General features: G+C 37.5%; 2 protein-coding genes across 3 annotated transcripts in view; both read right to left on the reverse strand.

Moving 5' to 3' along the window:
- Positions 1–2,850: 2,850 nt before the first annotated feature.
- OTOP1 (otopetrin 1) lies at positions 2,851–17,862 on the reverse strand. Its single transcript, XM_026077812.1, has 6 exons — positions 17,526–17,862; positions 11,552–11,688; positions 8,489–8,547; positions 6,597–6,727; positions 4,084–5,030; positions 2,851–3,694 (listed from the first exon to the last, which is right to left on the reverse strand). The coding sequence occupies exons 1-6, from the start codon at positions 17,809–17,811 to the stop codon at positions 3,524–3,526; spliced, it is 1,731 nt and encodes a 576-aa protein (XP_025933597.1). The 5' UTR covers positions 17,812–17,862; the 3' UTR covers positions 2,851–3,523.
- A 3,122-nt stretch (positions 17,863–20,984) lies between these two features.
- The window catches only part of TMEM128 (transmembrane protein 128), an 11,671-nt gene continuing 8,767 nt past the window's right edge, over positions 20,985–23,888 (reverse strand). For both annotated transcript variants that reach the window (XM_026077808.1, XM_026077807.1), the window contains one exon: positions 20,985–22,706. In XM_026077808.1, coding sequence (XP_025933593.1) covers positions 22,697–22,706 — 10 coding nt within the window. In that variant the 3' untranslated portion in view covers positions 20,985–22,696. The remainder of the gene's footprint in view (positions 22,707–23,888) is intronic.

Below are 23,888 nucleotides of genomic sequence, written 5' to 3' on the forward strand. Positions count from 1 at the left end.
ATATAACCTTGGGTCACCATATTTCTGGTTGCTTTCAAACATATTTACAGCTACATGTAGAAATAGTGGGTGAGTGCACATGAGAAAGAGATTGATTGGTGTTTATAATGTTTACTATATCTAAATGGGAATAATTTCATCTCCTTATATAAATTTCTAAAGTACTCTCTCTCTGAGCTACAGAAATAATATGAGGATAACCTAGGGGTATACTGGAAAGGGAACTTTTTGTGTGTGAGAAGGAAATCCCATTAACTTCAGTGAAAAATATAGAGATGTTGTGGGAATCAGGAGTTTATTATTTATTCAGCCTGCCAAAATCCTGGAAGTTAAGTACTTAAACCCACATAATTCACTTAAGGCAGTTTTGTCTGCTTACCTTCTGGGACTGTCAGATCCTGTTATCACCTCTATCTATGTACTTGTTCCTGCCTGTCCCCAAACTTTATGGGACACAACTTCAATTAGCTGTGCATGTTTATGACCAAGGCAAGCCTCTAACACTCTGTTCTCTGCACCAGGATGCCTAGTTTTTAGGAGAGACCCCAAAACTCTAAAGTGAATGAGACCCCAACATTATGGTAGCTTCATTGCCTACATTTGTATGATCCTTTTATGTTAAGAGCATTCAGCCAGGAAATGGGGGAAGGGTATTTTAAACTCTGCTCAGAGCCTGAGAGGGATTGAACTCCTATTCCCTTCAGTCTAGGGCTATGGTTCCTGCTCCTGGGGAGTTGGGGGACTTTGGGGGGGGGGGGCAGTTACCCTTAACCAGGTCTGGAGCCCGTGCTCTGTGCTGCTGTCTGTCCTGTCCCACAAGCCTCACGTGCCTGGCTGCACAGGCTTCTCTACACCAGGAGAAGGGATGGAGATCACCTTCATTCAGAAACTTTTGTGGCCTCCAGGTTTCCATGTTTGATGGGGATGTGTAATTCCTCCTTCAGAGCAGCACAGTAACTAGTGTGCTGTGAAAGGCTTGCCTGTTGCACCTGGAGGCCCTGCTTAGGAAGGAGTCAGCAGACTAGATCCTGAAGGATTTATTACATGCTGCTCAGTGGAAGAGACGCCCACCTTTTTAAAATGAACTGATTGTCCACAGAGAGAGCTTAAGTTCCCTACTTGGTGGAAAGAAGCATGTGCTTAAGTTACTTGGATAACTTCCCCTGCTGTTTTTTGGAGGTGTCTATCTCTCTGCACTGATCCTGTCCACTAAACCTATAGTCTAGGGACTCCAAGCCGGCCGTATAACACAGGAAGGTTTGTAAAATGATCATAAAATAATTAAAAAGCAAACAAATTCACAGTCAGTGCTCCCAGACGTGCCAAGAAACAAAGTAGGAGGAAATTAAAGTAATTCATGATTACACAGAGCTCAGACTCATTTTATTTAGTTGTAAATGAAGACCACTGAGCAGCACTGGATCAGATGGTCACTGGATCTTTTTTAAGTGATAAAAAAGGGAATTTAAAGTCCCTGGATTAAGGGAATTCAGTTCTTTTAGAAAGACTTGACCGTGATACTTCCACCCTTTTCCATCTCAGAACCAGGTATCCAAAGTTTCAGTGACACTAAAATACACTTGGAAAAATCTATGGTCATGCAAAGTTTGACTATTCAGGCAAATGCTTGAGGATTGTGGAAACTGTATTTCTATCATCTTAGCATCCTCCATTTTTTTATATATATCAGTTTAAAAGATACCTAAACATATTATTGGATAGATAGAACGATCTAGGGAGGAAGTGAAGGCATGGGGGAGTCTGTAGAATGAATGTAAAAACTAATAAACACATGATAAAAAAGCATGACAAGCAGCAGTAGAGAAAGGCAGAGATTACAGCAATGTGATCAGGTGGTGACTTTTTTGAAAACACTCAAAATCTAGCAATTGAAATCACTTTGCAGGAGCATCAGAGTTCTCCCAGTTAAACTAATTCAGACTTCAGCTGAGACCACAGATGAAAGTTGCTTTACCTGATCTGGGTTTTGCAACAGGTAAAGCAGGTAGCAAAAAACTCCTAAGCAGCTTACAGCTGTATGTACCACAAAAGAAGATTAATTGTGATGTGAAGCACCTCCTAGAAGTAATCAATTTACTGAATGATCTGTGTTTGCCATCTAGTGGTAGAAAGCAGAAATTTTTGTTTTGATCCGAGCTGACAAACCAGTTGTAATTTTTCCTTAATCTTCCTGTCTCAGAAGTGGATCTCTCCCATATGGAAATATGACTGCTTCTGCACAGATGGCAGTGACAACTGTGGTTATAAGTGTAACTGGCCTTTTAAGAGCTAGGGGCAGAAATGTTGCAGGCCCCTGGACTGTCAGATTGGGATTACTTTATTAGTGAGTTAGCACTAATAATGGGGAGGTTATCTGATAAATACCTACGACCAATGTCTGGCTCCCATTTAGCATCCTGCCCTGGTCACTGCCAGAGACCATTGCTCCAGTCTTATGAACTTTAAGGTCCAGATCATAAGAGCTTTTCAGGCACCTAATTTTTCAGTGTTTTGTGAGAATTCAGGCAACTGTTCCATCAGTTTGTAAAGCATGCTTGTAAAATCCTCAGCCAAGGGCTCTCTAGATTTCCATAGGCATCAGCTGTGCTTTATAACATCCCCATATGAATACTTACCATTAGCTTCAAACCAGGGGACCAGAGTACAAAGAGGTTAGCAGCTCATAAAAAATTACACTGGGAATCCATACCATTCTGGCAACAGAACATATGCACCTAAACATAAGCTACAAGACCAGTTTTCTCTCATAAAAAGTTTCAAGGATTTGTGAATAAGTAGTTCAGTAAAAGGATTAACTTTATTTTTCAGCTATGTCATATAGTAAATACAAGACAAAGGGGATGCATTAACTGAAATACATTTTACCAGAAGAAATTATATACAGTATAATATCTAAACCTGCATGTTATTTATTTGGATTTCATGGTATATAGTTAAGAAAATAATAATTATATGTTGCTTTTCTATCAATAAGTTTAATAATTCCCATATTCCAACTAAATAGAAAATCTTTCCAGGTTTTATTATAAAAACATAGCTAAGAATTAAGAATTCAGAGTGCCTGTGTGGATTTAGGAGCATCACTCTGTTTAGGAGTGCCTGGTATTTGCCCTCCTAAACCATGGATTTTTTTAAATCACTTTCACAGGCCACAGTGAAAGAAAATAAAGCAATACAAATTATAGAGGACAAATCCCAGATGACTAAGACAAAGACTAAGGAGACTTGAATTAACTCTACTATGTAGAGCTGACATTAGTATGATATTGAAAAGTCTATCTAGACAATAATACCAGATATATAACAAAATGTGTGGAGGGAGAAAAATAAAAAAAATATTACATGCTATTAGTTACGGTCCCTTCTTTTAAAAAATATTTATTGAACCTTCTATGTATTGAGCAGCTGTTGCTATGTTCACTCTTTCATTCATCCACTCATTCATCTGTTATTTATGTAATTAATTATTCAATCAATTGTTCACTGAAGGACCGTATATGATCTATGTTTTACAATTGACTTCAAAGAGTGAGGCAGCTGAATGCATTCGATAGAAAATAGAAAAAGGCATTGCAAGGTTCACAACAATTATCCAAGGTTCAAAGCCAAAAACGATTTCTTCTAGTCCATTGTCATATTCTGGGCGGCAACCAAATGCCGGTGGTATCCAAAGCTGCAAGGAAAGAACGCAATGCCAATATTAATCATCAGCAATATGAGTGACTAGCCCACAATGATTGTGACCCACTGAACTGCAATTTAGTTTCAGAAATCTCTAAATAAACCCTCCCTATTGTTCCTGGGACATGCTGATGGAAGAGGATTTCAGCTTTCACTGCTGATGTAATTTCTGTACTGTGACTAAAAAGAGTTTAGTCTCCAGGATCTATTCCACATTTAAATAAACTTTGTTCCCCAAAGGCACATACACTTATTCTTCCAGAAGAAGTAAAATGGACTTGCTGTAAACTATAAATTATGTAATTTTAGTATATTTATCAGGTTTGAAAGGTTGGGAAGCTTTTGGATATTAACTTGTGAATTATATTCAAAACGCCTTACCGAAAGATTGCATAAGAATAAAAATGCCGCAATGTTCTTCAGAATCCTTCTCTTGTTGTTAGTAACTGAATTTCTGCTATAAAATGAGAAATCTGGGGCTGAATGCATGACTGAACAATTAGCCTGACTTGCTTCTTCTTTGGCACCACCACTGCCATCATTTTCTCTCGCACAGATACTGCTGTTAAGCAAGTACGGCAGCTCTCCATTGTCACGAGCAGCTCTTCCATTGTAGATCTCTTTGTACGAGGGGGTAAGAGACAAAGTGCTCCCCCTAGATATAGTCACTATTCGAAGAGTTTTAATATCATCATTCACCTTTTCCTGTTCGCGATGTATGGATTCAATGATAAAGAGGTTCTGAATGTATTTCTCAATAATAACCAGGATGGAATAAGGCAGATTATACCATGTATATTTTGGATGAGCTTGGGCACAGATAATTGCTAGGATCGAACCCCAAGAGAGGAGCCAGGATCCTGCAGCTGTGCCAACCAGCAGTTCTGCATCAAGTTTTCTAGCAGGATTTTTTGAATTATCCAATGATCTATCTTCCAGTCTGTAAATTAGAAGGGCGACAATTCCAGCTGTACACATGAGAGCCAATACAGAGATAGCATGCAAGTAAAACATAGTAAGTGCTAACTCACTTTTGGTTTTTGAACCTCCAATCTGAATTAAATACACAACAACTTTTGCTATTGTGCTAATTAACACAATTAGTCCAAAAATCATTCCAACAGTTATGCCATGGAATTTGAATGGGGTTTTGTGTTGCTGATGGTGTTCTACTTTGCGTCCAATATTCTTCCACAGGACATAGAGCATCGTGGATGCTAGAATATGGTACTCAATATTAAAGGGATACAGGTAATATATTCCTTGAGAAAATATTGAACAGAGAGTTGTTGTTGTACAATTGCATTGAGGTGCATGATCATCTAAAACTAAAGGAGAGGGAGAGATTAGATGCTGTGTATGGTAAGGAGTTCTCGTTTAAAGTTAAACAACAATAAAATATGAAAGATAAGATTTCAGTAAAACACATCATACTGTTTAGTTAGCCGCCTAAAAAAAAAAAAAAAGAAGGCTTATGTCACTTAAATTATTAACCTGATACAAGCTTTGGCATGTTCACTGAAGTATGATCTCTAACTTCACTACTCAGCTGCTTAGCAATAATCATAAATACTGTGCCAAAGTGGATATTCTCCTAAACTTCACTGGTAACAGTACAATTGTGTAACAATTCTGGTAGCAGAATATTTAGGAAATAATATAAGGAAACACTGCTTCTACTTATCAAGTAGAAGTATCAAGAAGAGCCAATAACCTGTGATTTGCCTGCTCTCTGCTAATGCTCCATGATTAGAGAATCTCTGAACTATCAATGCAGCTGCTTGATTAGTAACAGAACTTAGATAGTACTAGTAGTGCTGCTGTATGTCTAAAGAATAGGACTTGCAAAGAGATGAAAAAATGTGGGCATAATTTTAGACATAGTTATGTGTCTGAAAACACTACTTATAATATTAAACCAGTTTTAAAATTAATTTCTTACTTAAATGTGAACTTTTGTGGGAATGATAGAAAATGCCTAAAATTTTTCAATTAGTTTAGACTAGAAGTAGGCAAAAAAGAAACTGATTCAGTATTTGGCTTTATAGAGCAAAATAAGGAGCTGTTAGGATACAGGCACTATTGGATTCATTGGGCAGGAAAATGTGAACATTTTCCCCTTCAAAATCTCTCTCCCTTTTCCCTGCAAACACAGTCAAAATCCAATCAGCTGTACAGATAAATTTTACAGATGGGAAGAAACTTACAGCTGCTGAGAGCTTTTAGTTCTTATTTTAAAGGTAAAAACCTTTCATTTCCCTATGCTTCAGTGACATTTGAAAGTATGAGGCACCCGCAGAAGTTATGTTTGTTGAGACTTGCATCACCTTACCAAAAGACGAAATTGTTCATTATAACAAAAGAATCTCCCAGAGCAAAATCTGGCTCCTGAAAAGCAGCACTAATGAATAATCTTTATCTTTGTGAACTTTTTCACTGAATTCCATGGGACTACACACCATACGTAACCACTCTCATGGGAGGCATTTGCAGGATTATCCATGCCTGCTTTTTATCAATGACTTTCTAAATATTAAACTCTGTTTTAGAAATTGCTTTGTTCAATTTACTTCCATAATTTATTAATAAAGGGGTTCTTTAGTAATGTTAATCCTCAAAAGAAATGTTTTTTAAAAAAACTGTCTCGAACTTCTGGCATTTGTTGTTATTCTGGACCTCATCCAAAGGGGAGATAAGTAAACAGAAAACGACAGCTTGGATCACACACGTGATAATGTTAATGATCATATATCATTGCAGTTATGATATGAACTGATCATTTGCCCAGGAGTGGCTCTGCAGCACATATCCAGTTCTATCCTACAGCGATGTAGTATTTTGTATGACACTGTATTATAGCAGAAATTCCAAGATGTATCAACTCTTTAGCTTACCTATTGTTATGTTCCCAAAACCAAGCGTGATTAGTCTTTCCTTATGTTCATTAAGTTGATGTTTTGACTCCGTTAACACTCCATTTGTCCACAGGAGTAAATTTGTGAACACAGAATGGATAACCCCAAACCTACAAAACAGATTAGTTATTGAGAGAATCTGCACACAGCATACCTCTATATATGTTAAATAAAACGAATTAACTTTCTGTAGACACTGCATGTGGTACTATTTAGTTGTCAGTGCAGGAAAACAAATCATAACCAATCTTCCTAAAGATGTTCCACAGTGGAGCAGAATGAATGTTAGACTTCCAAAATATCATAGAAACACAGTGGCTTAATGTATTAAACCATATGTAGGATGTTGTTATTATTTGTTATGCTCTCTTATATGATGTTTTTTATTCTTTGGGCTGGACAAGCTTCATATTAATGACAGTGGCTGAACAGTCTCAACAGGATTAATTGTTTTGCAAGCCCCATTTCACAGCCTTCTGTGGTGCTTCTTCATACTCACTGTGGCTGGCCTTGCTTTACAGAGATACCACTGCCTTCCCTAGCTTCTAGCTCACACATTTCTGTCTTCTGGAGAGAGACGAAACCAACAGAAGGCTTCATCCCATTCAGACTACTGGGACAGTGAGGCTAGGTTTCCAAGAGTCTTTGAAAATTCAGACTTGATGAAACAGAAAGGCATCAGAGAAAGTAGTGGGTTAATGGCTCAAAACTTGCTAATAAAAAACATACAATAATTGCTCTTAATTGCCTAATACTCCCCTTTTTTTTTGTAGAATGCCATGGTGTCTCTTTCTTAGGCACAGTCCTTTCACCTCTTACCATTTCTGCCAGAGGTTATACTCCTGCACCCAAGGCTGATAATGTTCCTTTACCTAGAAACAGTTCTTTATTACTCCACTGTTTTCAGTGATAGACTTGAAATTAAATATTTTAAAAATTCTTTTTATAAACAGTTTCACCAGCTTACGTTGCAAGCCTTCTGCAATCACTCTCCTCACTGGCATTCGCATTGGTGTAAGGCTTAATCATTTACTCAAGAGAGCAGAAGAAAAAGGCAATCTTCACCAGAGCTGAGATTTCAGAGTATGTTCTTTTATAACTTCCTGTAGAAACCGGTCAGCTCATGGAGATGAATATTTAAAAAGTTACCATGTTTGTTTATTTATATTCTATGTATACAAAGATTAATTCATATTCTCACAAAACAAAAAATACACAGGAGCTGGCTTTGCTACCTCAAAGACTAGTCCTCAGTTTTATAACAAACGTATCAGCTATTTCAGATGAATGGGACACATCAGTTGCACTGCAAGAACCAAGATCTGGTGTCAGATACATGCACAACCCTTACTAATTTCAGTATTCAGGATACCGCTGGAGAGAGGGCGTGTATTTCCCACATCTCATTCCAAAATATGCTTTCCATAAAGATCAACATAAAATACATCAGATATGTTGTACTGACTGCAGGTGGCTGCTGCAGATTCCCTTTCTGTAGCTAAATAAAGACAACATAATACTGTACATAATCCTAAGACACATACAAGATGCTTCCTTCATCTGAAAAAAGCAGGTAGCTTTATGGTATCATACATTGTCCATTTCCCTATCTCATGATAAAGATATATTTATTCTGTGACTATTGTATATTACAAAATATAAACACAGTGTGAATAAAAAAATAAATCAGACTAATGATCATCCATTCACTTGGGTAAATGGAGCTACTTTTCATTTATATTAACACAAGTAAGAGAAGAATCAAACTCTCTAAGTTTTCCATGTCCTTCATACAGTAAAACTGTAGGTGTTAAAGCTGTGCGCAGACCTGTACCTACTAGCATTCCAGATGAGGATCAGATCCACTTTACCTTTCAAGTGTTTTGAAAGACTGGATAATATCCTTTGCATGACACCAAAGAAAGTACACCTAAATGAAAGGAATACAGAGAAATGTCATTGCACTAATGAGTAGGTATGACGCTCAAAAAGGAAAGTGTATCTGTAGAGGAAAACACATGATTAACTCCTCTGATGATTTAAACTGAGGCAGCTCCATCTCCACTTAGGTGAAATAACTCATGATTTCCTATGACATTCACCCAAAACCCATCTGGCATCAGGTACCTAAGATTTCTTGTGCAAAATCAGTGGCTCAACAGTAGAAATTTTCAGTATGACTCACCAAAATATACCTTGCTTCTGTATTTGGAGAGACTTTTATTTCAATGACAAAGGAAAGAATACTACCAACTGCAAAGAGCAGTATGATTACTGTAGGGCCTGGTGATGCTAAATTTATACAGTTTACTAAATATATATAATTCTAAGCAAGGAGAGAGATCAGTGAAAGGATTCCAGACTTTATTAATAAACCATTAATAAAACGGACATCCAGGAAGCAAGAGAGACGACCACATTATGAACAAATGAAGTAGCACTCAAGTAAGGTGCAGAAAGCCCAAGCTGGAGAATAAGAGAGGGAGATATAACAATACTCAGTTAGCAAGTGGAGGGGGAAAGAAGTATCAAGCATGGGAATTTCTGTTTGTGGGAGGATAATGAAAACTGTGGCTTCTGCTGCAGTTGTTCATGCTCAGGATGGCTGACTCAAAGACACACAGAGTTAATGGACACTTTTGGAAATCTGGAATGGAGCTGGCACAGCCAGTGCAAAACCAAGTATCCAGCTGCCCTCTGTAGCCAGTAATACCGTGTTCATCCATTCATCTAATGAAACATTTCAAAAAAGAAGGTGTGACCACTGCAAAACCCCGAATGTAAAGACTATAAGATATCATGGAACTCCAAAATGAAACAAGTAATTAGCACCTCAGTCTGCTATACCACCATTCAATCTCCAGTTCTGGCATAGACGTAGTAAAATGTAACAGCAAATGTGAAAGCAGTCTTCAAAACTAAACACAGTAAGTTCTGAAGCTCTGTTCAGATATTGAAAATAAAAAGGTGGATGGAAAACAGGAAGAGAAAAGTTAATAAGGCAAAGAAATAATAACATAAAGTCCCATTTTTGCTCACAGAACATTCATTGCCTCAGAGAGACTTCTGTTGGTAAAAGAGTATAGTGTGAGGCTGTCTTGGAATGGTGGAGGTCAGAGGCAGATATGTGTTTGTTCATTCTTTGCACAGTTGCAGTATATTTATATTTATTAATTTATTGGCAAGCATCATGATGCTTCATTAGATTAAAGTACAACAGAATCTGACATATATTCTGTAGAAAACTCACCCTTAGCTTTTCACATAACACAGATAAGTAGGAATGCTCTCTGCTGTAATTTTATCCTGAGCTTTAAGGACATGAGAGGTTTTGTCATGGGTAAGAGATATCTGGTAAATCGCTTTTGTTCTCTTTTATTTGAGTGATCAGGCTAACATTCTGGATTACATTATTTTAAGCTAAGCAAAAGATTAATTCAGCAACATTAGGTGATGTACAATTTAAATTAGAATTCTTATTCCCTTTGTTCTGCTCTCTTACGTGCAGTTTCATCCACACTCCAGTTCATGGTAGATGGGAACTTGCCAGCGCAGGGTCACTGCATATAATGAAGAATGCTACATGCAGATCAACAGGAAAAAGGCTTAATTTTTTCGTTTGTTTTTGAGAGGTAAAGAAATTGCTAGACAGAGAGACTGAATATTACAAGGGTGTGAAATTATGACCACTTTGATTTCAGCCAAATCAGAATTTTACCCACAGAGAGAAAGGTAAAAGAGGTCAGAGTTATGGTTTAAACTGTGTTACAGAAAATAGAAAAATCTAGATTGCTCAAAAGCTCACTTAGGTGAAAGAAAAAGTGCTAGGAAAGCCTTTTCTGTTCTATTCGGGTGCTTAAATATGCCCATCACCATGTTACTTAATCACCTTGGAACATGGATAGTGGACCTGGGTATAACTGAGTATCTTAGTCTGGTGCCTTTTTCCTTCCTCCTTTGCTACAAATCTGCTGATAGGGGCTCAGAGGAATTCTAGTTTTGGACTGTCCTGATAAGAAAGATGATACTCAAAATCTTCTCCTAACCACAGGATGTATCTGGCTCTTGCAATTACTAACAGGTCTCAGTATCTCCATTTTCACACAGACTGTCTCACAATCTGGAAGATGAACTGGAAAACAGTACTCAAAATAAGGAAAACTTTTATGATAACTGGCCAATTTCTTTTTACTCCATTGTGTAATGGCAAAAGAAGGGTCTACAAAGAACAGGCAATTTATGCTTCAAATAGAAGGAAGAGTAACATTTACTCTTGCAATAAATGATCAACTATGGAATATCACAATATAATACTGAGCCACAATCTTAAAATAAAAAAGCTGCTGGAATATTTTTCAGGAGTAACTGACTGTGTTTACTACTGTGCAGCCATTGATAAGCACAATCAAATGCTTCTAGAAGGAAAATCCTTGTTCATTTGTTATAGGAAACGTGTACAAGAGATTTTAAAACTAGTTAAATACACGGCCCCTTTGAAATATCAGGCCTCTACCCCTAACAACAGTGGGATATCAGGAGAGGCAGATTAAACTGAACTTGTGTGGCAAGTTCTACATATAGAAATAAAAGAATCGTCTTCAACCAAGCTGTTCATTTCAGCTGGAAAATTGTGAAAGTTATATAAGTAGCTTGAACAAAAAAAAAACATGTAATTTCAAGTATAAGAGAAAATTTTTTGATGATTTTTTTTTTACCTATGCAAGTTTTATATATATACCTACAGATGTAATTACTGAATTCTCAGGTTGCCAAACCTGAATTTACACACAGAAAGGATAAACATGCACAAGAATTTATCACTCAAAATTATCCTGTAATATGCTTAAAAATTAAATTAACATAAAATCCACTGAAGACAAAAAGACAAAAGATATTTTTCATAAAAAATACAGACTGCATGCAGTGGCTTTTACCTGTAAGATAGTATGTACTGCATGTGTAACAGGAAAAATTCCTTCGGCTGCTGATAAACAGTTTGAAAAATCAACATAATATCCAATTTTAAAAGAGTCCAGAATTAAAGTAATCACTGCAAATAATGTAATCCCACCTACAAATGAAAAAGATAGTAGAAAACATTAACGTACAGTTACAACGTCTCCAGACAATCTGTATCAATATGCTAAAATCTTGTTTAGAGAAATAAAAGTAGGTCAATGTTCAAAAAAGGTAACTGACTTGAGGGTCAGCAATGTCAGTAAGTCCCTGTAGGAGTTCATGAAAGACTCTACCCAATATATTATTAAAGCTCATCACCATCCATGCCCAGCACAGACAGCATAGAGGGGCCAGTGCAGTAATGGCCAAGGATCTGAAGGCACTCAGCACCTTGCAGACAGCACTCAGCATCTCCCTCTCAAGTAACTGTAGCACTGAAGCAGTTACACAGGGCATGAATTAATGCTCTATACAGCCACACGGCAAACTATACCATTCAAGAGAGCTGAACAATAATGCTACAGTCTCCTGGCCCACGAGCTCTGGGGCGGGCAGTAACACAATCACTTGGAATGCCACCTGCATTGTTCAGGGGGCTGCCCTGCAAGCCAGCCACCAAAGCCACGATGAGATGTATGGTTTGTTCTCCTAGAAAGGAACCAAAGATTTTAGATTTCATTTCAGCATCTATTCTTTTAACCAAAAAAGATTCCTTATATGTGTGTCCAAATACTTTTTTCATATTTTAGAGAACTTTCAAAATACACATTTCCACTTGCTTGATAACAATCTTTTCCTCTCAGAGATGTAAATGTTTGTTAAAAACTCATGATAAGATAATGTATGTTATTAATTATTAGTTTTGTACCAGTATGACTAAGCACAAGTGGCAATAAAATTACTGAGCCAAACTCTTCATTTGCTTGGTGTTTGTTCTCTAGACTTATTCAGAGAAGCTTCCACTGGATTTGACTTGGGCTTATTTGAATTAAGATGAGATAAAAATTTAGCTATGGACCTTAAAATTTAGATCAGCGTGAATAACTTAATCTTTCTTTGTAATTCCTCATAGAATAAATAACATCACTAAAGTTGACATTGATGAATACATTTTTTATAAGGAACCACATCCTGACTCTCTTATAAGCACCACATCCTCCACTTGACTTGTATTGACCTATGTAATAATTTAATTAATAATAAATTTATTATTAAACTTGTATCAATAAAAATTAATCACATATAAACAATAAAAACACAATGTATTTGGCAATGTTTGGGAATCATTTTGTTCATCATCCACTAACACAGCCATCTTTGGTTTATATTACAATACAGACAAGAAATCAACTCAGAATCTGTAAAAATATGTCAAAACCATTTTGGCAGAGATATCTTTAAAATACATGGTTCACTCATTTCATCAATCCTTTACCACATTAAACAAAAACAGACTTCAGAATAGAGTTTAATGACAAGGATATGAGTTCAGGTAGGACTCTATTTTTCTGTTTTACAGACAATCTCTATAATAAAGACAGTGTCAAATTATTTATGGAATGTAATTTCTACTATGAGACAGTTTGCCTCCCCCCCCCCAACTTTTGCTTTCATATTTCAAAACCTAAGAAGTCAGCTCTGCAGTTCATTTAAGTGTATAATTCTGTATATTTTTATTTTTATTTATTATGTCAGTTAATTTCTTAACGTCATACAAGACTGGACACTACATTTAAATAGATGTATCATATTCATTATGTATTAAAGTAAATGGCATCACAAACATGAAAAATTCTAATCTACTTCTGCAATCAAACCATATTTCCTTCCTTATTTAAAGAATTAAAATTTTTCTAAAGGAAATTAGAATTTTTAATATTATTGAAATAACTTTACCTGATCTAATTGGACCTACTTTGAGCAGGGTGTTGAGCTAATGACTTCCAGAGGTACCTTCTGACCTAAATTATTATCTGATTATATGATGAACTATGATTCATGGTTTATTTAGAAAGCATGCAGGAAACTATCAGTTTGTTTCACAAATGTCAATCTGTCTTAGGGACTTTTGTATGCAATAATTGTTTCAATAAGAGGGAAAATGTTATCTTCTGAAGCAAAAAAATTATAAAAATCTTGCACAGGTATTCTCCAGTAAATTGCTATGCATATGTTGACTTTATGGAGTGTGTAATAAAGTTATTTAATTCCCCAGTCCTGACCTAGTAAGGTAATTTCTAAGTGAACTTGTGGTGCAGGATCAAGCTCTGAGGAACTGCTTTAGTGAAGTAGCAATGTCAGAACAAAACTGGTGGGAAATGTATTTTATAATGTAAAAGTTTTGAGTCCTAAGATCCAGTTCTATAACCTTTCTATCATTGCCCATCAAAGTAGCTCAGCAAGAATAGACTCACAAGGCACTCGCTAAGGAGAAAAGGGAATGGGAAGGGGAAAGGGAACAGAAAGAAAAAAGATCAGGTTTAAATCCACAAAAATAAAAATCAAACACAGATTACTGGTCTGTCTCCTGCACTATACGTGCACCTTGTCTTTACAGGCACCACCTGTACTGTAGCTCCACTCTCTCTTGGTTGCATTTCACAAGGTCATGGATTTGGATTGTAGAGTTCTACTAGTTTTACATCAATGCCCAGCAGACCATTGAGAAAAAAAAAACAAAACACAAAACAAAACACAAAGTTTCTTTCACTAGAACTTTTCCGATTTATGCCTTAGTATTTTTCCTCATGTTTCCTTTAAATGTATCAGAGATTTGGTGGGCTCAGATCTGCTCCCACTGAAATCAGTAGTTTTGCCTTTGTCCTACAGGGATCAGAAGATTTTATGAGTTGTTTCTTTTAATGTTTGATTATTTACTCCAACTACCATAGACATTTCTACCTATCACTCAGGTGACCGCACTGTAAGTATATACCAAGTGCCCAACATGCATATTTTAGGAGCTTCAAAGGGGAACAACTGCACTAATTTGATCAGTCAAAAATCAAAGCACAACTATAATGACCATACATAAAATATGCTAGTGGTTCCCATATTAACTTTTCCTGGTGGAAACTTCCATAATACTAATACTAAATACTTTATATATACCAGTATCTATAAGTGATAAATTCCACTGTCATGTTATTTCTATTTGAAAGTTATAGAAATATGAAATGATTGCTACTGAACATCGCGTTATTAAAGATGGAGATTGTTTTCAAATGTTCGTTGAAACCTGTGTGCATTAGCAGATCAAGAACAGGATTTTCAGTATTGTTCAGTGCTTGCTTAATTCTTTCTACTAACTGTTGAGAAGAATGAAGCCATTATGATACAGTTATGAAAATGCCACTCTAAACTCAAAGTATTGTTTGGGCTTAAATATTAGAGAATTTAATGCAAGCAGGAAAAAGATAAAAGTTGGAGTTTGCCAAGAACTTTGTAAGTTGACTTGCTGTCTACGCTTTAAACAGAAGTTGCGCTGCTGGAGAAATGTAATGCTCATACAGCTTTTCCTTTACAGGGGAATATACAGGGGGAATAATATTTGGAATAAGTCAAGGGAAGGAGTCCATGTATACATGTTTTCCTAAGTTTCCCTATAATTATTTGGGTTATGTTTACTGTATCTTAGCAAAGACAAAGCACTTTGCTGAAACTTTTCCCACATTAAGACTGTAAAAGGTGTTCTTGGTGGAAGAGAAGCGTGCTCTAGGGTTCTCACTGTTGGTATCGTAGGTACAAAAAGGTTGAAGGAAGCCTTTCTGTGAGCAATTTTTGTAAATTTGCCATTTGTCCTTCTAGCTTTGTTAACTATATGCAAGGACTCAATTGTAAGATGTTTTGACTAATTCTTTTTCAACATACATTATAGCAAAATGTTGTAGATAAACAGCTATCTCCACTTTCACTAAAATGATAATTCACAGTCTGAAGTGAATCATGAAAACATACCGAGTATGTGTTTATATTTTATACTCATTAATCCATGGATATTTTCTCTAACAGTGAGAGCAAAGAGACATGCTTCAGAAATAGCTGATAGGACTACTCAAAAATTGCAAAGAACTCCTTGTGGAAAGGCTTATGAAAGCCTTTCTCCAGGCTTGATGATGTCTTTTTTCCACCCTTTTTTGACTATTCCTCCAGGTAAAAAATTTCTATGACAAAACCATTGATACAGAGGAAGGTAAAAGGGACCTTGGCAGAGGAGTTGCTTCCTGAGTTTTTCCTTAACTCGGATAAGTTTTCTTTTACCAGCACAGAATAAAAGAGTTGTATAGGCTTGTTGTAACTACAAGAAACTCCGAAGAATAGGAAAGTGTAGGAAGATTTCCCCCAAGGGGGAATTTGTTCAATTGCAGCTTAAGAGAAGCTGTGGAATCTGCATCACTTGAGAATGTATTACAAAGAGCAATCCCGTGCAGATAAAAGAAATGGATATGGTAACCTAGTAGTTCACTCCAGTATCTTATTTCTAAATTTCAGTGATTCCTTATATCCTCTAGGACAAATGAAATGCTGTGAATGCTGTCCCAAAAGAAAAAGGGCAGTGGGTTCTGCTGTACGTACTCTTGTTAAGCAGTACTTACTCCCTATTTTGGAAAAAAAAGCTACTCTCTGAGTAAGAATAGCATAACTTGCTCCAAAATAGGACCAAATTGAAACTTGCCATAATGAACTTCAGGATTTATGCCACACAGGCTAATACTTATAAAATCCTTGAGAGCTGAATATTATTTTGGTAAACAATGAATTACCAAGGAGAGCGATTCAACAGTTGGCACAGGTATTACATACCTCAGGAGAGAGTCTACAGACCATGGCTGTATAATGTTAAACATAAAAAAAGATTTTCCCTGAGCAATTCATACAGCATAATTGTTAACAGCTGCAAAGAAAAAGACACAACCACTGAAAGTGAGAACAAATTAAACTACACACCTTATTTTTCAAAATAATCAGGTTTTAGATGTTTTGGGAATTTTCATCTGAACTTTTCATTAGCTGCTGCTGTGATAATTTGCTCTTATCTCATGCAGAAATGAATGATCGCATGAGAAAGTTGTTTTACTGCACTCCATTTAACACACTCACTTTCAAACCTACCATTTATAGTGAGTGCAGAGACTAGAAAAGAGGCAATTGGTAAAACTGGGCTTGCCTGTTATTCTACACAGAGTTCATCTTAGTTGTTTCCTTTTCTTGGAACCCAGAAACTCAGCATTCCTGTCTATATGGCTCTGTGATGCGTCCCCCAACCACCTTCATGCAACATATGTTTGTATCTTTACCTCCAATATGCACCTGACACTACAAAAAAGGGCCATCACATCCCACCACTACCCTTGCAAACTTGTATTCTTTTCCTACAAGTTAATGCTAGTTTTAGCTTCCTTGTTTAGATAGGTGTTTTATGCACTTAAACTGCAAACTGCTCTGTCCAGGGATATTGCCCTCTTCTGTCTAACTTCAGGTGTTTTTAAGGCATCACTGTACAGATATAAATGGGAATCTCTGATTTACATTGGTATAGAGAGCACTTGAGGACCTTTTTTGACTAGTGCTAGGCTAAAATAAATTGCACTATGTTGCCTGGAAAATATGGTAATTCCTCCAGGAGAGATGCATGACACTCATAATTGCCTCTTCCAAACACTGTATTTTATTATTCAAGTGCTGCTAGCCTAGTCTGGTCAGGAGGGGTGTAAGGAAGAGAAGGCTCTGGAGATAATCTCTTAGTGTGCTGAGCTTAAGTGTATATTTAATCTGAGTGCACTACATGTGCATAGGACCATGAACACCTGAATATCTCATGCCAGGGATGGAGAGAGGTAGTAATGGGGTGGCAGCGGCAGGTGACGGCACAGAGGTCCCTGGCTCAATGCTCCCAGAGGCTCTGCTGAGTGGAGGGCCAGGACCTGTGCACCACCAGCTGGTACTTACACTTCAGCCAGCGGGCTCCGGCGTGCGTGTCCTTGTCACGGATCAGCCTCCTCTGTGTGCAGCTCCTGCAGAGGTACCACAGCATCCACAGCAGCTGGATGAGCATCAGGGTGATGAGGTAGGAGAGCAGGTGGCTCTTGCTGATGCCCACAGCATGCACAGCCCAGGCGAAGGTGAGCAACAGCCCAGCCAGGAACAGGTTGATGCCGTACTGACTGCTGAGGATCTCAGCGTTTTTTTGTGGGTAGCTGCCCCCCACGGAGGGGCAGCCGGGGACTTTCTCCATCTCCCACACCACCGGCCGGGCGCTGCAGGCAGGCAGCCCCACTTCCCCTGGGGAGCCTCGAGGCTGTCCACTGGCCCGTCCCTCATCGGCAGCCGGGGGCGGAGCGGGGCTGCCGGCCCTCGCTGTGCTCCGGCAGCCGCTGCCTGCCGCTGGGCTGCGGGAGGGCTGAGGGCGGCCCCAGGGAAAGGCAGGCTGCAAGGGGAAAGCTGCTGAGAGAAGGGCTTTATCCGGGCAGTGGCTGGGGGGGTCCTGCCTTAGGCTCAGCCAACAGCTAGGGTCAAGGTTAGGGTTAAATTAGAAATTATTTAGCAGAAGATGGTCAAGTCCCTTTGCAGAGGGGTAGATGAGCCCTGTAGGGCTATTTGGTGTGTGTGTGTGKGGGGGGGGGCATTGGGCTTACATCCATTTGACAGAGCACTGCAAGGTGTAACACATTCTCTAGACAGCGAGACAGGAAAGAAAACGACCAGTGAACAAAACACCCCTAACGATTAATCTCCTTTACTGGAAAGCCAAAGAATGGCCAACAGCCCTGGGACGCATTTAGAGAAAGTGAGGATGGGGGCAGATGGAGCCTGACCCACAGGCCAAATGGTAAATTAAAATGCTCTTTGAAAAATAGTCAAGGAAAACCTGCCCCCATCTTCCCATTTTTTAAAAAATTGTTTATATGTGCCAAAAGTGAGTCGTGACAGATCAACAAGTTTACTGCTGCCTTGTTTTCTGCTCTGAAACAGTTTTGCAGATAAACAGTATCAAGCTAAATTTCAGGCATAAGGTTCACAGTTTTAATAATTTACTTGCTGATACTAGCATTTAAACCTAAGTGGTCAATTAAGATAGATGTAATTGCACATCACTTAATAAATTGCTGTCATGACCTGGCCCAAACCTGTCTTAATGAACACTGGTTTGTTGTTGTGAACCTAAGCCTGCTGGTTATGGTAGAGCCTGGTCATTCACAGCTCTGAGACCATGCTGCACCCTTCTCAGTACAGACCTCTTGACTGAGCCCACCCTTGAGGTGTCAGACTTGAGGTGTCTCCTGCCATCAGACTCAAGAATCAGGGTTTTATACTTCTGTCATCTTTTGGTCTCTCATTCACTGTTTCCATTGTTCGTATGGACATCTCAAGAGTCTTATCTGGACTGTAGTCAACCTGGACTTAACTAATCTGACTCCTTCATGAACACTTAAAGCAGGATGGAGAAAGAGCAGGAGGTTTCTTACAATCTTTGTGCTCTACTCCTCTCCCAAATCTTTACCGCTCATGAGCGCCAATCCTCTCAGCAGTATTCTCTCTTCTTCTTCACAATTGTCAGCATTTCCTCTCTCTCAGGTGACAACAGGAGAAGCAGTGGAGAAAGCAGAGGGAGGCAGACACGTCAGGCCTGCTCCCCGCACAGCAGAACTGCATGCTGAGTCTGTGGTATTAGTCCTTTCCAAGGTAGCGATTTTTCTTTCTTCTGGCAAGTACTATTCTGACAACAGAATATTGCAGCTGACTGCTAACTGGAGTAGCAACAAATGAGCTACAAATGAGCTCAAAGTAGCAAAGTCTGCTACAGGATTTAGTCCATTTCTTATTTATTCCTTTTCCCCATTTATATACACATTTTTATTTAATCGTGCAACTGTAACCTATGGTCATTAGAAACTGAAATATTCAAGTCTCAAGATCTGGAGGACCAGCTGACTGCCTATAGGGGCTGAGAAGATTATCTCCCAGTGTAAAACACTAAATATTTTAAATGGTATTTTGTTTGGGTATAATTTGAAGGAAGAAAGGTCATAATTCTCTTATTGCTAGATATTCAGATACCTAGTGATAGACTGGAGGACAAATACGAAGACAGACCGGTCCTTGGTCTGGCCAGGCAGGTCTTACATTTTTACTTTTTATCGGTTCGTAGCATATCAAATATCCAAAGCATTGCAGGTTTTTTAATTTGTGTTTCAAAACAGTGCATAGCCCATGTCTCATTACAGCTCATGAAATTAAGCCACCAATTCAACTACATATAAAAAAGTGAAGAAATGAAAGGACAGTACCTATTTTACTCCATTTACCCTGGCAAAACTTAAAGAGGTTTTAAGCTTTTTCTCTTCTGGAGCCAGAAATGAACAAGAGTTTTTTTTTCCCCCAAGTATTAAAAGACATTTCTGAATATGACCTGTAAGAACAGTATAAAATAAAAGGAACATAATTAGACAAACAGCTAAGGAGTCACCACCTTTAGCTGAGAACTATATCCACCATTTTCAGAAGCTTACGGAAATGCCAAGTCCTACCTATTTTTACTATTGCAAATGTAACCTTTAATAAACAACTGAGGAAGTTGCTTTAATCTTATCAGCTACTTAACAGAAGCTCTGTACTGTCTGGACATTTATTTCTATTTTATTTTAAGATGATTCTAGAGTATCCCTTGGTGCCTGTGAAGAAAAGCTCTTTGGTGCTGGCATTCTAAACATTCTCATTGTCAAATGAATTTAATGTAAATGGATATTGAAAACATCTGTGGTGGTCTGAAGCCAGCCAATATATTCAAGCTTTGGTAAAAGTAGGGATTTTGACCATCTAACTACTGTTTTCAGGAAACTATTAAGATATTTCTAATGTCTCCCCCTAATTTCTTGATTTGGTGGAAAGGGAAAATACTGAAAGGAAGGAATACATAAAACTGGAACTGGCAGCAACATTTTGCTAGGCCAAATCAGGAGGCTGCTAATTACAGCAAACATTGTTTTAAATTCTTACCAGATTCAATACTACTTGCTTTTGAGCATATTAGTGGACAAGTATTGCACTGGTTATTTATACCTTTTACTGAAAGACTCTGCAGAACTTTTGTACTATAGACATATCTACCTGAGATTTTCTGAAAAAAACATCAAAGTAGTCAGAGGGGAAATACCTCTCCTGAGTCATACAGAATGACATCACACCTTAAATAACAAACCCAGCTGAGAGGTCATGAAAGACAAACATATTCCAAGTCAAAGTACAGTATTTAAAATTTACATGGACATCTATTTCATAGACAAGCATACTGATGCTCTGAGAGTCCCCAAGAACAGTGTAATTAGATGGTTAAACAACTAAATACTAAAAAATAATTGTTAACTTTTATACAAAGTTTAAGATGCCCAGAAGAATAAATCTGAAAAATCACGTAGTAAATAGTAACTTTAATTGAAGAGTACAAGGCAACTTAAACACAAATACAGTGATAATTACCTCCCTGAGCAAAAGCACATTTAAATACAATAAACAAAAGTTACTCAAACATACACGCTTATGCAGATGTAAAATTGTTCAAATTTGTTATAAGATGAAGACCAGAAGATAAGCAATTTGCTCCTTTAAAATTAGAAGTACAACTACTTTTTCAAAAACTCAAATATTAAATAGATCAACCTGTTAATTTACTCTACAAGCTAGTATAACAACAGTAGCGCTAGACATTTTATTTTGGTTTGACCAGATGAGCATTGAGGATGAATATGAGGATTTTCTCCTTTACATTGAAAAAAAGTTGCTGTCAGTACACAATGAAACAACAGCAGCTTAAGATATCTTGTTCATTATCTAACATTTCACGCAGTGTGTGTTCAGCAACAGTGAGAATTTAAAGTCAGAATTAAGAACATAGTCTCCTCTTACAGTCCAGACTTCAAGGAACAGTCACAAGCAGTAATATTTAACAAGTTTCAGTCCCCACATTCTACACTCTTGCATCTTCCAAAATGTGTGGGTTTGAAAGTATTTAACACAATGCTCCACATAAAATGATCTAGTGACTAGATGCTGTCCAGGTTTCCAGATACTTAAGTGCCTCAACCGAGGTAAAAAACAAACAATGGTATGTTATTTTCTCAGCTGTGTACAGCTAATGGCATTTAAGTTAATATCAGCCTCTCTATTACTGAGGAAGAAAAACAGCAACTTCATTAACAGGCACTGTTAAGAATAAAAAGTTAATTTACAGAAGAAAAACATCCTGAATACTGAAAAATAGTGCATATATCAAAAGAATTTACTTTGTGCTCTTAGTTTCTTGTGTAGTGTGACAATTGTTTGTTATACTGCTGGTCATTCGCAGCTTGATCAGCCATCGTTGGCTGTGGACAAACCACATCTGCAAAAATGTAATCCATTTATTTCACTGATGGCACCATCAAGTTAACAATGGTGTAAACTTCAACCAGTTTTCTAGGCCCTTATTCAGATCCATTTTTTTTTCCCCTCAACACTAGAAGATCTGAAGTCAAGAAACTAGGTAATAAAATATTTCCTATGTGGTAACACACATAATATTACAAGTTTAATAGATCAAAAAATATCAATGTGTCATCTATAGGTAAGTTTACAAGTGCATATACAGTTTCCAAATAGCAACAGTTTAGCTGTCAATTCAAATATAGTATTAAAAGCCCACAACATTGGAATTTAAATATCAATTATTTCCAAATCAATAGACCTGCTTTGAGCAGGAAGTTGCACTAGGTGACCTCTGGAGGTCCCTTCCAAACTAAATTATTCCATGATTCTAAGATTTTTCAGCAAATAGGACTTAAGACTGTACAACTGACTTATTACCCATCTACTTAATATGGAAATACAAATAAAAGCTTTACAAAGCAGTGATGAAAAGCTTTGTGTTACTAAGAGATGTAAAACCTATCCACCTTTCTGTTCTTTGCTAGTCAGTTGCTTCTTCCCAGTCACTGGCTGAACCAGGATTATTTCTATATGATTTTTAAATCAGGTAGTCTTTATAGTATCAGTTATAGCAAACAAACAGTATTAAAAACTATATCAAAAGACTGGAATGTGATTTAAGTGACATTCACTTTGCAGGATAACAGCTATGCGAGTCCTCACATGAAGCTGAAAGAAAAAAAAACCCAAATCCAACTTTAAAATACAGTAAGGATAGCTTTATTCTCTCTACATACTGACTGTATGTTGTACTAATTTGATACTGATTAGTTAGATGACTTTGCATCACCAAGAACAGTGCACAATTTGCTGTATAACAGAACTCACTTGTTTGTTCACATAGAAAAACTGAATGTTTTCATAAGGTTCAGCTGTTCGGAACATTTGTAATTCATTTTTACTTCCTACTTTCTAGGTTCACCTAAGTATAATTTAATGCAGAATTGTTGTTTTAGTCTGTTAATATGATCAAGGCTCTAAGAGACCACAATGCATCCTCACCCCATCTCCTTCCAGTGCTCACCAGAATGTGCCTAATGGCAGAAGGAACAAACATGAACTGAAGACGTTTGCATTAGCAAGTGTGACTCAAACTCCTATAATACAGTAAAGAGGTTCTGAAGCAAGTATTATATTTTTCAGGAGACCATAGCTGTTGTCCGAGTATGATCCAAGTTAATTACCTCCTTTAAAAAGTAGGCTTTTTGATATCTAGGAATTAGGAAAAAATATGTCTATAACTTCAGTTGGTTTATGCAAATAAAAGCTGTGTCCCAGCTATTAAATATTTTTTGCCCATAGCTCTGGCGCTACAAGAAGCGACACTCAAAAAATACAGCCTTTCTTCTTGCTGCATTCTTACATATGCTGGATAGACTTCTTCACTGGAAAGGATTTGTGAAGGCAAGCGAAAATCAGCTGGCTTCCCTACATTCTCCCGAAAAAGAAGAACAACAAGCAAGTCCTGCTGAAGGATTCACCTCACTGGATAACCTGGACATCTGTGATATAGGGGATGCCCCTTACTCTATTTGCTGAACTGTCTTTGATGTTTTGCTTATTAAACTTTTAATTTTACAGGATTCTAACAAAAGGTGTGAGAATCCCTTTACAACAGGTCACTTATTAAGGATGAATTTTTCAAGTCAACAAAACTTCTGTTTTCCCCTAAAGAGGTTGTTTTTCAGGAAGACCCGAGAACTTATGATATGTGGCAATTTTCCAGATAATAGGCAGATCTGGACTGTGCAAGAAGAATGAAAACAGCATATTGTAAGAAAGAGCTAGGACAAAGATTTGAATGAGAGAGAGAGAGAAAGAGAGAGAGAAAGAGAGAGAGAAAGAGAGAGA

This window comes from Apteryx rowi, unplaced genomic scaffold, assembly GCF_003343035.1.
Source record: "Apteryx rowi isolate R43461 unplaced genomic scaffold, aptRow1 scaffold_462, whole genome shotgun sequence".
NCBI classification, from domain to species: Eukaryota; Metazoa; Chordata; class Aves; order Apterygiformes; family Apterygidae; genus Apteryx; species Apteryx rowi.